General features: G+C 39.6%; 1 protein-coding gene across 1 annotated transcript in view; it reads left to right on the top strand.

Moving 5' to 3' along the window:
• LOC104604187 (abscisic-aldehyde oxidase-like) overlaps window positions 1-13,280 on the top strand; it is a 72,564-nt gene extending 59,284 nt beyond the window's left edge. The window contains exons 9-10 of the mRNA XM_088897868.1: window positions 2,451-2,640; window positions 12,875-13,280. Coding sequence (XP_088753994.1) covers window positions 2,451-2,640; window positions 12,875-13,092 — 408 coding nt within the window. The 3' untranslated portion in view covers window positions 13,093-13,280. The remainder of the gene's footprint in view (window positions 1-2,450; window positions 2,641-12,874) is intronic.
• The last annotated feature ends 459 nt before the right edge of the window (window positions 13,281-13,739 follow it).

Raw genomic sequence — 13,739 nt, 5'->3', positions numbered from 1 at the left:
AGGGTTGGATTAGGATCACTGGATTTGAGTTGCTGACAGGCTTCATTTGGTTTCAAGGCCTTTCCCCTTTCTGGACACTGTTGTGAAGTAGACGCAGGGATAGTATCATTTCCTGACAACCTACCCACTTGGAATTCCTTTCTCTGTGTTTCCTAGACTGGATTACCCACATCCATCCTCACGGCAGATTTTTGTCCCTCTCCACCAAAATCATGCATTTCATTAGTTGTAGTCTTCCCGCAGCCTACAACTTCGATCTCTTCCTCTATAAACAGCAGCTCTGTATGTAGACTTTCTGTTTCAAGTAGTTCATTGTTGCTTTCCAGATTCACACTTCCCAAACTTACAGTTTCAATACTATCAGAATCGTCCCTGCTGTCTTGACCACTCGACCAATCTTCAAGCTCTGCTGTTAGTATCTCTATGTTTCAGACTTCTTGGATTGCGCCTTTCAGGTGAAAAACGATTCGCCATGTTGGAGGGAACCCATTGTAGAGAGCCACGAGACTGAGAAGCTTGAGACCTTGCGCCTGTAGCATTCAGCCGAAAGGAGGGATTCAAAGTAGAAGAAGATAGACGCCTGTTATCGTCCATCAACTCATCCCTCCTCCCAGTCACATGAGACTTTAAAAATTCCCTTGGCCCATCTTTCCTGGATTGGGCCTTGGGTTCGAACCCTTTAAAAGGAGCATTTTTTACTTGGGCTATTTTCTTCGGCCCACCAGGAATGGGATCCACTCGAATGGGCCCACTTTCTACTCCTTTCTCTCTCATGTGACCTTTTAAGAGGTCACGCCCCCCTATTTTAAACAACAAACCAACAACCTTCCCTTTTGAACCAAACTGAGGTTGCTGGTTCAACCTTCCCCCCTTACCCACTTGGAAATTTTTGTCTTTTTCCCCTGAAGCCACCTGCACATAAGATCTGCCACATGTTTGAAAACTTCCTTTCTCTCTACAGGTTTGACATTCCATTTGAACTAGCCAATCTCATGACTCCACGTAAAGCTTCTTCTTCCTCTTTTTCACCTCCTTCCACTGCCCTGCTTCAATGGAGGATGCTATCCACACAGAGACGAAGCTCCCCTCTGTTCGTACCTCTACCTTTCGTGGAATATCTTCTGGCTTCAACCACTTAGTATAATTGCTGCTGAATAAAGGTCATCCCAGAATGCTCTTTCTAAGAATCCTCCACACAAAACTGCAATGGATTCTGCTACTTCTTGTTTCCACAGATGAAATGGCAGGCCTATTAAATGCACCACCACACCATCTTCGACAAAAAAGTCCTTGGAGTTAGCTGTTGGACTCCATTTGAAAACTGTGAATGATCCTAGCTCATCCTGAATATTGAGGGCTGAAATTTCCACTTCATTCTCTACTGGGTCTAAGAGGGCTTTGCAGTTATTGAAAGGGGTTACTATGAAGACTCTTTTCAGCTTCAGCCTAGTTTTCAGTAGATCAGCTACCCTCTTCCAATCTTTGACCTGTTCCTTGGCTTGTATCACAAACTTACTGTCCCAATCTTTCCTCTCTAGACTACCCACTATTCTGCATTGGCCTTTTGTTTTTGCCATGACCAATGGCTCTTGCTCTACCCTGTTGTTGCTCTGGCATTCCTTCTCTTTCCCTGTGAAATCTTCTTTTTCACTTGATATTCTTTGAGCTAAGAACTCTTTGAGCAACCTGTCAACTTCTCCCCATCCTTGGCTCTGTTTTCCTGCTAGCAAACACACCAGTTGCCTTCGTCCCTTGCCAAAGTATTCAGTCAAGGCTATGAAGGATCATTTTGTGTTCCTCTTGCATTCAACTACATATCTTCTCCCTTCTAATGTACTAATTTCCTGCCGGTTTATCTGCTTGCCTTTTGAACAAGCTCCAGCTATGAAACCTCTTAGCCACTCAACCACTTCTAATCCTTCCAGCAGTAGTGTACCCTTTTTTTCTTCCCTTACCTTCAGACTTACCTTCCCTTTGATTCTCATTTCTTCGATCAAAATATTTTTTGCCTCTACCTTCAAGGATCTCCTCCACCGACCTGCTTGCACGGACATGAAAACTGTCCTGGATGGGATTTGCATAGTACATGTTAAAAAGTAAGCAACTGTCTAAGCCTTGTGGAGTTGCTAAAATGAAACAAAGAGAAGAAGATTTAGAAAGAATAGGGCTGAGAGTCTGTCAGTATCGAGAGACCCAAGTGCCGCCCTTATAACTTATATTCATAAGAAGTTAAAATTACACAATTATCCCTGATTATGTGACTTAAGAACAGAGGCTATAAGAACCATAAATAAAAGAGGAAAAAGACTAAGTTGACCCTGCACAAACACTATAATTTAACAATCAGGTCCTTTTGTCCTAGGATTGTCAGGGGGAAGATTTGAATGGGTTGTCTAGGCTACCACAAAACTATGTAAGTGGACCTCACATTTGAAAATTTATTTGTTCAGATTGAAGGTGCCTTTGTACAAGGAATTGGTTTCTTCATGCTGGAAGAGTACCTCAGCAACTCAGATGGGTTGGTTGTATCGGAGGGTACATGGACTTACAAGATCCCAACCATTGACACAATACCAAAACAGTTCAATGTTGAGATCCTGAACAGTGGGCATCACCAAAAACATGTTCTCTCCTCCAAAGGTAAATTCTGATTTACTGAGCAATTATAAGACTCAATTAACCAGCTATTTAATTACTGAAAATATTCAAGTCTCCCCACCCTTGGTACAAAATGTGGAAAAAAAGAGTATAAAAGCAAGGGAGTAGCCCTTCCCTTGTTTTCATCTAAGGGGGGAGGACCACCCTCAAACTTTTTAAGTAGAATGCTTTTTTTGGCTAGCCAATCATCAACAGTTACCTTCCCTCCAAGAGTGATAGAATTGCTACACTTTGCAATGCGGAAAGCCTTAACTGTATTTAAAATGTTCATGATCAGTGACCCGGTTCTTCATGATATCCTAGAAGAGTTTCCTGGGCTTTTGATGATTATTTTCGTGTCACCTTATAAGTGAACCTGATTCACTACCAGCTCCTTGGCCATAACCAATCTCAGCCCAACACTAGCATCACAACTTTCTGCAACTGTTACTGAAGATTTTGACAAGAACCTTGATTTGGATTTATATGCTCATCTCAGCAATCTCTAGCAATCATCCCATGACTTCTTCTTGTTTCTCTCAACTGCCATATTAAAGTTAAATTTAATAAATGGATGGTGGGGAGGATAACTAACAAGGGCTTCTCTAGGAGATTTTTTGGGTTCAGGTAGTATATTGACAAATTGAATTTTGTTGGAATTTTGGAAAGCTAACTCTTAACTATCAATGCTATAAGGATTATCTATGATTTGATAAAAAATACACTGTTTGTGCATATTAAGATATACCATGAGATGAAAACAACCCTTTGAATCATATAGGGTCCTTAAGAATTGAAAACAAACTTGGAAGAAATGAAGAAGATAAAAAAGAGAAAAAAAAGAGAAGTCAAAGAGATTGGAGAACCAAAAATGTGAGCAGTGGATCCCAACCACTCGTTATTTTATTAGAGTGAAGATAACTAAAGATGAGTTGAGAAATACACCTGCAGTAATTCAAAAAATATAGAAAAGAAAGAAAGGAAGGAAGAGAAAGGAGAATAAAGGGTTCCAGCAGTAGGTTGTGGAAGAAGAAGAGAAGGGAAGAGAGAAAAGAAGAGTTTGAACCTCTCTCTCTAGTCCTCTTGATCTCTTTTATTAACTTAATTCTAAAATTGAGTACAATTACCTGGATGTCCTTAATGAGGCGGCCAGCACTAAAGGAATAATTAAAGAAAACAAAAAAAAAACCATAACTAAGGTCCATAACCTTAAACACTACTTAAAAGAAAAGAAAACACTAAGGCCAGCACTGAAGCCACTCTTCTCCGTATAAAGTGTCTATCTACCTCAATGTGCTTAGTTCTATCATGTTGAACCGGGTTTTGAGCAATATAGCCGCCTGGTTATCACAATACAACCTCAGTGGCTCCTCACATGAAACACCCATCTCATCAAGGAGAGATCTAAGTCATAACAACTCAGACACCCCATGGGCCATAGCCCTATGCTCTGCCTCAGTTGAAGATCTAGCAACCACTGACTGCTTTTTACTTCTCCAGGAAACAATATTTCTGGCTATCATAGCACAATAACTTGATGTGGATCTCTTGTCATCTACATTTACTGCCCAATCATCATTTGTATATGCTTCTACCATCATGTGGCCATGTTTAGCAAATAATATTCCACTCCCGGGGGTTCCCTTAAGATAGCATAGCGTTCTTTCTACAATAGCCATATGTGTCTCTAGGAGCATGCATGAACTGGCTGATGACACTCACAGCATATGGAATGTCTGGACAAGTCATACATAGATAAAGAAGTTTCCTAGTAATCTCTGAAACACTCCCTTGTCAGTTAAAAGTTATCCATCATTAGTTGAGAGTTTATAATTTACATCAATAGGGGTAGAGGGAGGTTTAGCACCAAGTTTTCCAGTCTTAGTAAGAAGATCCAACACATACTTCTACTGAGAAATAAAGATACCATCTTTGGACCTAGCAACCTCAATGCCAAGAAAATACCATAACTCCTCTAAGTCTTTGACCTCAAATTCAGAATTGAGAAACTTCTTGAGAGCACTAACTTCTTCTGTATCATTGCCAGTAACCACATATCATTTACATAAACAATAAGGAATGTCACCAAGGTGCTTCTTCTCTTAACAAAGAGTGTATGATATGATTGAGTCTGAGTGTAGCCGAACTGAACAAGAGCAGCCCTAAACCTGTCAAACCAAGCACGTGGAGAACTAGAGATTGTTTTAGGCCATAAAGTGATTTCTTCAATCTACACACCTTACCTTGCATCTCTTTGCCATATATACTAGGAGGAAGGGACATATATACCTTTTCGGTGAGATCACCATTCAGGAATGCATTCTTAACATCCAACTGATACAGAGGTCAATCATAGCTCACTGCTAAGGATAAAAGAACTTTCATCGAGGTCATTATAGCAGTTGGAGAAAAAATCTTAGTGTAATCTATCCCATATACCTGGGTATATCGCTTAGCAACAAAACAAGTCCTATACCTCTCAATTGACCCATCTGCATGATACTTGATAGTGAAAACCCACTTGCACCCAATAGGTTCCTTACCAACTGGCAAGGCAACAATATCCCAGGTATTGTTTTTATATGAAGGTTTTCTATTTCAGTCCTCGTAGCATCCCTCCATTCTGGTGTGGCTAAGGCTTCTGAAACAGACTTTGGGATGGGTTGAAGGGAAATGGAGGTTAGAAAGGCATAGTAGGATGGGGACAACAAGCTATAGGAAAGGTGTTTGGAAATACAATGAGTTGTACATTTCCTTTTACCTTTTTCTCAAAGCAATGGGTAGGTCAAGGTTTGGAAACGAGGGTGCTAGTGGAGGAAGTTATGGACGTGTCCTCTCTTCAATAATTGGAAGCGCCTGAGACTCAATTGGAGGTGTGGGGTCGACCTATGTTTGCCTTAGCCTTTGCTGCTAGTACCACCTCTGGAGAATAGGATGGGTGGTAAATACTGGAGGACTTGTAGGAGGAGGGGGAGGAGCAAGAATGGAAGACCTCAAAGGAGAGGATCCCTCCACAGGAATGGGGATAATTGTGGAGGGCTCGACACAAGACTTAATTAGAGTTGGCAAAGGAAGGGATTAAGAAAACAACTCAAGAGGTCTCTCCCCCAGAAGAACGATTATAAAAGGGAAAGGCACAAACTCTGATGACATCCATGAATACAAACTAGGTGCCACTAATGGGATCAAAACAATAGTACCCTTTTTGCGTGGAGGCATAACCAAGAAAGATACACTTCTGAGCCTTAGGGTCAAATTTATGCCTCTTAGAACTGGGAATGTGGACATAACAAGTACAACCAAAGACCAATAGAGGAATGGAGAAAATCTCAACACTAGGAAAGAGGACTCCAAAAGGAGATTTTAACCCCAAGACTCGAGAAGGCATGTTGTTAACAAGGAAGGCAGCTGTTAAAACTGCATCACCCCAAAACTTAATAGGAACATGGGTAGCAAAAAGGATGATCCTTGCAAATTCCACAATATGTTTGTTTTTCCTCTCTGCTACTCCATTTTGTTGTGGAGTGCGGGCACAAGAACTCTGATTAACAACCCCAAACTTCTCAAGATAGGAGGTAAGGTCCTTCTCAAAATATTCCTTAGCATTGTCCAATTGGAATATTTTGATGCAGGTGTTAAACTGAGTATGTGTTCATGGAACTGTTGCACAAGTTTAGGCACTTCAGCACGAGAGCACATAAGGTAAATCAAAGTATATCATGAAAACTCATCAATAAACATGATGAAATATCTAAAGTCACCCATACATGGTAAATGGTAAGGCCCCCACACATCAGAGTGAACAATATTAAAAGAAATAGTCGATCTTTTATCACTTGAAGGATAAGTGTTCTTACAAGGCTTCGAGAACTCATAGGACTTGCAATGTAGATTCAATAGACTGATTCCTTTAAATAACTCTAGAAACAACTGACTCAATGAAGAAAAAGACAAATGACCTAAACGACTATGACATAACATAATATGACTAATGGACTAAAACAAATGTAGTTCTCTTAGGTTGTACTTGGCTCTGCTCAGGCATGTCTAACAAATAGATCCCATTCGCCTCATGGCCACTCCCAATCACCTTCTAAGATTTCATGTCCTGAAAAACACAAGAGGAAGGGAAAAAGGTCACACTACAATTCAAGGATTTAGTCAAATTACTAACTGAAATCAAATTGGTATTAAGTTTAGGTACACGAAGAACAGATGATACGGTCAGGGCATTAGAGGTCTTAATGTCTCCCTTTCCCGTGATAGGGGCAAGAGAGCCATTAGCAAGGGATATCTTATCCTGGCTAAGAAGGAGTTGATAAGAGGTGAATAACTATGAAACACTGGCTATATGGTCAGAAGCACCAGAATCAATTATCCAAGGGGTTTTATGAGCACCTAAGATAAAAGCATGATGAGCAGTGGCACGAATACCTGAGTGAGCATATGTAGAGGAAGAACAGTCTCTGAAGGAGTTGTAGTAGTGGACTCCAAATGACTGATTATTCGGCCATACTTCTCATACTTAGCCCTAGCGGCTGTAAGCTGTTCTACCACCCACTTCTCTCTACCCTGTCCTTGTTCACCTTATGAGGAGTGGGTTACATTTGCATTTTCACCTTTTCTAGTTTCAAACCTTTTTCCACCATTTTCTTTCTTGAGTTTGGCAGGAATGAGCTTTGGATGCAGCTTCCAACAGGTGTCTTTTGTGTGTTTAGGCTTCTTGCAATATTCACAAATAACATCTTTCTTTCCAGTGTTAACCTTCGGCTTCATCCCAGCATTGGGATAATGATCAACCTGTGGCTCGACAGACTGAACCTGTCTTCTTCTCTCCCCACTGCTCACCATAGCATACACCTGAGACAGTCACCCCATCCTTTGCTAAAACATTCTGCCTCACAATATCATACTCCGAGTTGAGTCTGGTGAGGAACTCAAAGACCCAATTTCTCTCCATCAACTTCCTATATGTTTTTGCATCCTTTGTGCAACCCCAAACAACAGTCTCCATCAGATCAGTCTCTTGCCAAAGAGATTTCAGCACAGAGAAGTAAACGGCTAAGGGCTTCTCCACCTGTCTTAGATTATTCACATAATGCTTCAATTTGTAGGCCCGAGCAACATTAAGCTTTTGGGAAGAGGTCTTTGTGACACTATCCCACACTTCTTTTGTTGTTTCCATCCACAAGTAATGCTGACTAATGTGTGGTTGCATAGAATTCACTAACCAACCCACTACTATGTAGTTTTCCTGCATCCACCTTTCATAGGTAGGATCATCCTCCTCTGGTTTTTTCTTTCTCTTGGTAATGTAACCCCATTTTCCTCTAACTTCACAGTAGTCACAGCCCTAGAAAGATTCTCCACTGACCCCCTATGTCCAAACCCATAATTTGTGGAATATTTGGTCTCTCCTCTAGTTTTCTCCATTGAGTGAACGGATATGCAAGAGAAAATCAAATTAGGGTTTTACTAGGCTAGATTTATTGTTCTAAGTAGAGAACAAACTTTCAACCTCCCAAAAATAAGGTTTCATAGGATCCAATAGGATGGGGAGAAAGAGAGAAACTTCAATCGCTCCTACCAAAGTTTCCAAAACTCAGCCCAACCAAAACTGCTCAATAGAAATCAAAAGGCTTACCTTTTATCCCCAAGAGTCTAGTTCAAACTATCTCTACGACCTGTAATTAGTGGTTTAAAAGGCGCGCCTAGGAGCATAGGCGAGGCGCATTTCAGGGTATGCGCATCGCCTAGGTCCTAGGCGCAACCCTTTCAAAAGGCACACACCTGGTGCGCCTAGGTGTGCGCCTAATGCACCTGGTGCCTCAGCCCAAGCGTGTGCCTTTTGAAAATTTGACGCTTTTGGTAATGTTGTTCATTCATTCATCCTAATAAAATGTCTTCTTAAAAAGCAATTAAAGACCTAATGTGGACTTGTTCGGGCTTGCCTCGAGGGGCGTGGCACAAAGGTGGCTCGTAGAATCAGGAATGTAATATGTTTTACATTACATTAGCTACTTGAAGTAATGCAATTGAGTGAAAAAAGAGATTAGAGGTTTTACATGCTTGAAAATGTTTTATATGTTTGATTTTATTTTTAAATTCTCATTTGAATATGCTTTACATCTTATGTTTATGTATTTTAATTTTAGATAATAGGTTTTTTAAAACATTATTTTAAAATTTAAGTTTATATTTTTTATTAATATTATGTTTAATATTTTTTTTATTTTTTTGGCGTTCTTTTTGAATTTTTTGACATTTTTTTTTATTTTTTAGCATTTTTTTTTGTATTTTTGCACCTTGCTTCAAAAAGGCGTGCACCTCGCCTTGCGCCTTGCGCCTCAGGCGCAAATTGACCCCTGCGTGTTTTTTGCGCCTTGCGCTTTTAAAACACTACCTGCAATAAGATTTCTCCAGTTATCTATGGTTTTTGGGAAAAATATCCAAGAACCTGCCTTGGGCTTCAACTAAGGATGAAAGCCTCTACAAAAACTCTCCAAAAACCCTCCTAACTAGGCTGCGCAAGTTGCTGATTGATCAAATGGTTAGTTCTCCATAGACATTGTGTATAGGAAAAGAAAAGAGAAAGAAGTCGAAAGTGAGAGCTGGCTCTTATACCAAGTTGAGAAATACATCTGCAGTAAATCAGAAAATATAGAAAAGAAAGAAAGAAAGCGAAAGGAGAAGAGGTTTCAGTAGTAGGTTATTGAAGAAGAAGAGAAGGGAAGAGAGAAAAGAAGAGTTTGAACGTCTCTCTCTTGCCCCCTTGATCTCTTTTATTAACTTAATTCTAAAATTAAGTACAATTACCCGGATGCCCTTAATGGGGCGGCCAACACTAAAGAAATAATTAAAGAAAACAAAAATAGCCCATAACTAAGGCCCATAACCAACAAACATAACCTTAAACACTACTTAAAAGAAATAAAAAGCACCAAGGTCCATTCGGCCCATTCTCACTACAAGATGAAAGGACAATAATGCCCTTGTATCACTAAACATACATATTACTCCCTTAAGTTGGGCATCATTCCTAACTTGTTACGTAGATCATTTTGATGCTGGGTGGTTACAACTTTTGCGGATATTGCAGCCAAAGTACTAACATATGGAATACATATTTCACTTGCTTCCAACTTTTCCCTAATAAAATGCTTGTCAATGAATGCTTAGTCCTGTCCTGTTGGATAGCATTATGAGCTACATTCAAAGCTTGTAATAAGTTGGCTCCGAAAGGTTGAGGAGGCTGGATGGTGGTGCCACATCTATGAGAAAAGGAAAGCCATGAAATTGTTACAAGGGATAGAGGTGACCAGCGATTGGATAAGAAGAGATGCAAATGCTTTTGCTGACACACTTCCCTCTATTGGCAACTTGTAGGGTCTCTCATCTATCTGACCATGACTCGTCCTGACATTTCATATGCAGCTCATGTTGTTAGTTAGTTTGTTTCTGCCCCTCGTCAACCCCATTTGACTGCGGTGCACCAAATCATCCGCTATATTTGGGGCTCTTTATCACAAGGTCTTTTCTTCTCTTCATCTTCTTCTCTCTAATTGAAGGTCTATGCTGATGCAGTTTGGGCTGGATGCCCCGACACATGCCGCTCCACTACCGGGTGGTGTGTCTTCATGGGTGACTCTCTAATATCATGGAAATGTAAGAAACAACAAATTGTTTCCAAGTCCTCTATGGAAGTAGAGTACAGGGCAATGTCATTTGTTTGTAGTAAAGTTGTTTGGCTTCAATCTTTGTTTCAAGAGTTGGGTTATTCCTCTCCTACGCCCATTCTTCTGTATGTGAACAACACTAGTGCTATTACGATTGCCTCTAATCCTGTCTTTCATGAAAGGGCAAAGCATATTGAGGTGGACTGCCACTTTATTCGCGACCTGTTTCTTGCAAACTCTATCTCTCTCCCTCATGTTGCCTCTGATATGCAAGTTGCTGACATCTTCACAAAGGCCATGACGAGGTCCAGACACTTATTTCTAGTAAGCAAACTGATGCTCATGCCTCTGCATCAGTTTGAGGGGGAGTGTGAAGATGTACCATTTTATTGTAGTCCTTATTGTATTGTTTCTCTTATTTTATTATTATTTTCTTTTCATCCCTACAAGGGCCTCTCTGTAAATTCTCTAATTTCTGTTAATCTACAAGGGCTTCTTTGTAAATTCTTTAATTTCATTTTCTATATAAAGGATCCTTGGGGTAGGGTTGAATCATCCATTCTTCATTCCCAGAATTATGTATTCTGCTCTAGGTCTGTTGACAAGGTAAGAGCTTCCCAGGCATCCCTAGGTATAGATATAGATGACAAAAGAAAAACAAACTGGCAATAAGTATACACTTTTTGGATTGGTGGTCATTTAGTACGAGTCTGCACTAGAGGAGGTGAAGGCCCAGTCACAAAAGGAACAGCCGGAATGGGATCGTCAACTGGAACTAAAGAGGAACCATTGGAGAATAGGGAGAAACATTAGGACCCGAGAAAAATGGCATAAAATAAAAAAATGTGACATCAGGACAAACAAATGATTGTTGAGTGATAAGATTATAACACTTATACCCTTTATGGGTCCTAGAATAGCCAAGAAAAATACACTTTGTAGAGCATGCATCCAACTTGTCTAAGCTGGGACCTAGGTTATGAACAAAACACATTCAACTAAAGATCTTGGGAGTCAAAGGAAACAGAGACAAAGTAGGAAACAAAATAGAAAAGGGAGAACAACCATTAAGGATGAATGAGGGCATCTGATTAATGAGAAAACAAGTTGTGAGTATTGCATCATTCCAAAACTGTTTTGGAACATTCATATGATGAAGAAGGGAAGCTGTCTTGGAGCTTGAAAGAATCACCAATAGTTCCCTAGAATCAAAATATTTGAGAGAGTTTTATAATGCAATTAGATGCTTCAAAAATCAGAGAGATGTTCCGACTGTTTAGGCGAGGCCCATGTAGAACCACACCTATATCCTAATAAATTCATCCTTACTGTGTATTTAATGGCCTTTGTCTTTGTATGAAACAGATGGTTACAGAGCTGACCTCATAGTTTTCAAGGCGCCAAGGCGAGGCTAAGCGACAGGGGGGTGCCTTGTCACCTACTCGCCTAGGCAATGGATTTTTTTAAGTAAAAAGCACATATCCTAGGGTAGTTCCCTAGGTTCCATAACCATATTTCCTTAATTACTATCCATAATTTTCATAAGAAAATTATACACTCCATGTTTAAGTCTAGAAAATCAACATATTTATGAGAAGAAAAAGAATAAAGAAAAGAAAATTAAAAAAAATATAGGGGCTAAACCCCTATTTTTGTTTTAGGAAAAGAAGAAAAGAAAAGGTGGAAGAAGAAGAAGAAGAAATTTGTTGATTAGACAAAAATTTAAGTTCTTTCATTATTTATTGGTTCAAATTTTGAAGTCTTTGACGGTTCAATACAGCAGCTAGCAATGTTTGTGTTGATTAAACCCTAACAAATAAGAAAAGAATAAAAAAAAATTAGCTTATAAACACAAAAAATGAATACTTTTGTTTAATAAAGTCTATTTATAATTATAATCTCAAAAAATAACAATATAAAAGTATTTTATACGACAGTATACGAAACTGCTTGGCAACTGGGCGAGGCTAGCCTCCCAGGGTCCTTGTCACCTAGGCGTCGCCTTGACAACTATGACTGACCTGCAAATAATTAGCATTTGATCGGATATCTGGAAGTTGGTGATATCTCATTAAAAAATACACAAATCTAGTCGTTCTTTCATTCTTGCTGTAAACGGAAACATGTTGATATACTTTTGTCCTCTCTTTAAATTTCAAGATGCTCATATTTTTTTCTGTTATCCACCAACAGGTCCAAACTTGAACCTGATTCTTAAACGAGCCTTCAGTCCATGGTCCAGGTCCAAGTTTTTGGGCCTAGCCCCTACTAATTTTGGCTGGGTATGTCTACCATCTGGTAATCGGATACCCATTGTCACCATCATACTGCCCAGACTTCAATTCGGGCTATAGGATCGTGCAAATGGGCTGGATACCCTGCATCATGGCTAAGGCTTCTATGAACTTAATAAACTGGAAATATTGGTTTTATTCTTATCTTAGGATACACTAATAGTTATTTAGAAAAAAAAAAGTACTTGTGGAATGTGCACAAATACATATTTTATCAGGTTGAGCAACGTGACTGATAATAACCAAATGGTTATTCGACTCATGCAGCTTCTGGGGAGCCACCATTACTTTTAGCAGTATCTGTTCACTGTGCAACAAGAGCAGCTATAAGAGAAGCCAGGAAGGACCATTTTAAATGGTGCAGCTCAGATGGATCTCATTTAACCTTTCAGTTGGATGTCCCTGCAACCATGCCTGTTGTCAAGGAGCTCTGTGGACTGGACAATGTAGAGAGATACTTGCAGAGCCTGCTTTCTCATAAATGAATTAGAATGCCTGCATGCTGACATGGTCATGGTGTTCTTCCCATGCTTCAAAGATCATGTATGTTATATATTTGGTCACTTGAAACAGAATCTTTTCACTTAAATGGAGTCACAAAATGTGATCCAATTATTGTATTAAGCAATATAATTGATGCAGCTCTATAAATAAATCAGTTAATTGATACTCAGTCTTGACATACAAATCACCTTTGCATCAACTTCCACATGTTTAGTATGATCGTGCTAAATAGGGTTATGAGCAATTTGATGCAGCTCCAAGTAATTTCAGGCTTTTCAGCTACATTAGTTCAGATATCTCATTACGCAGACCCAAAGTTTGCTTTTGCACTCAACCTATCTACTACATTCTGCTTTTTTATCCTCCATGTTACCAAGTTCCCTCTTAATAAGGTATACATGAAAGTTGAATGCCTATCATCAACAAATCCTGCTTAATTTGCATCTGTGTATGCTTCCAAATGCAAATGCCTATGATTAGAAAAGAGTATCCCTTTCTCAGAGTGGCTTTCAAGTATGTAAGCACCTTCTCAGCGGGCTCAAGACCAGGAGCACGAGGAGAATGCTTGTACCAACTTATCACTCCCACGGGATAAGAAATGTTTGGCCTTATGAGGGATAAGTAAATA

This window comes from Nelumbo nucifera, chromosome 2 (genome assembly GCF_055504915.1).
Source record: "Nelumbo nucifera cultivar China Antique chromosome 2, China Antique-T2T, whole genome shotgun sequence".
Lineage (NCBI taxonomy): Eukaryota > Viridiplantae > Streptophyta > Magnoliopsida > Proteales > Nelumbonaceae > Nelumbo > Nelumbo nucifera.
The sequence above is the reverse complement of the archived record's forward strand: the minus strand, read 5'-3'. Positions and strand labels throughout refer to the sequence as shown.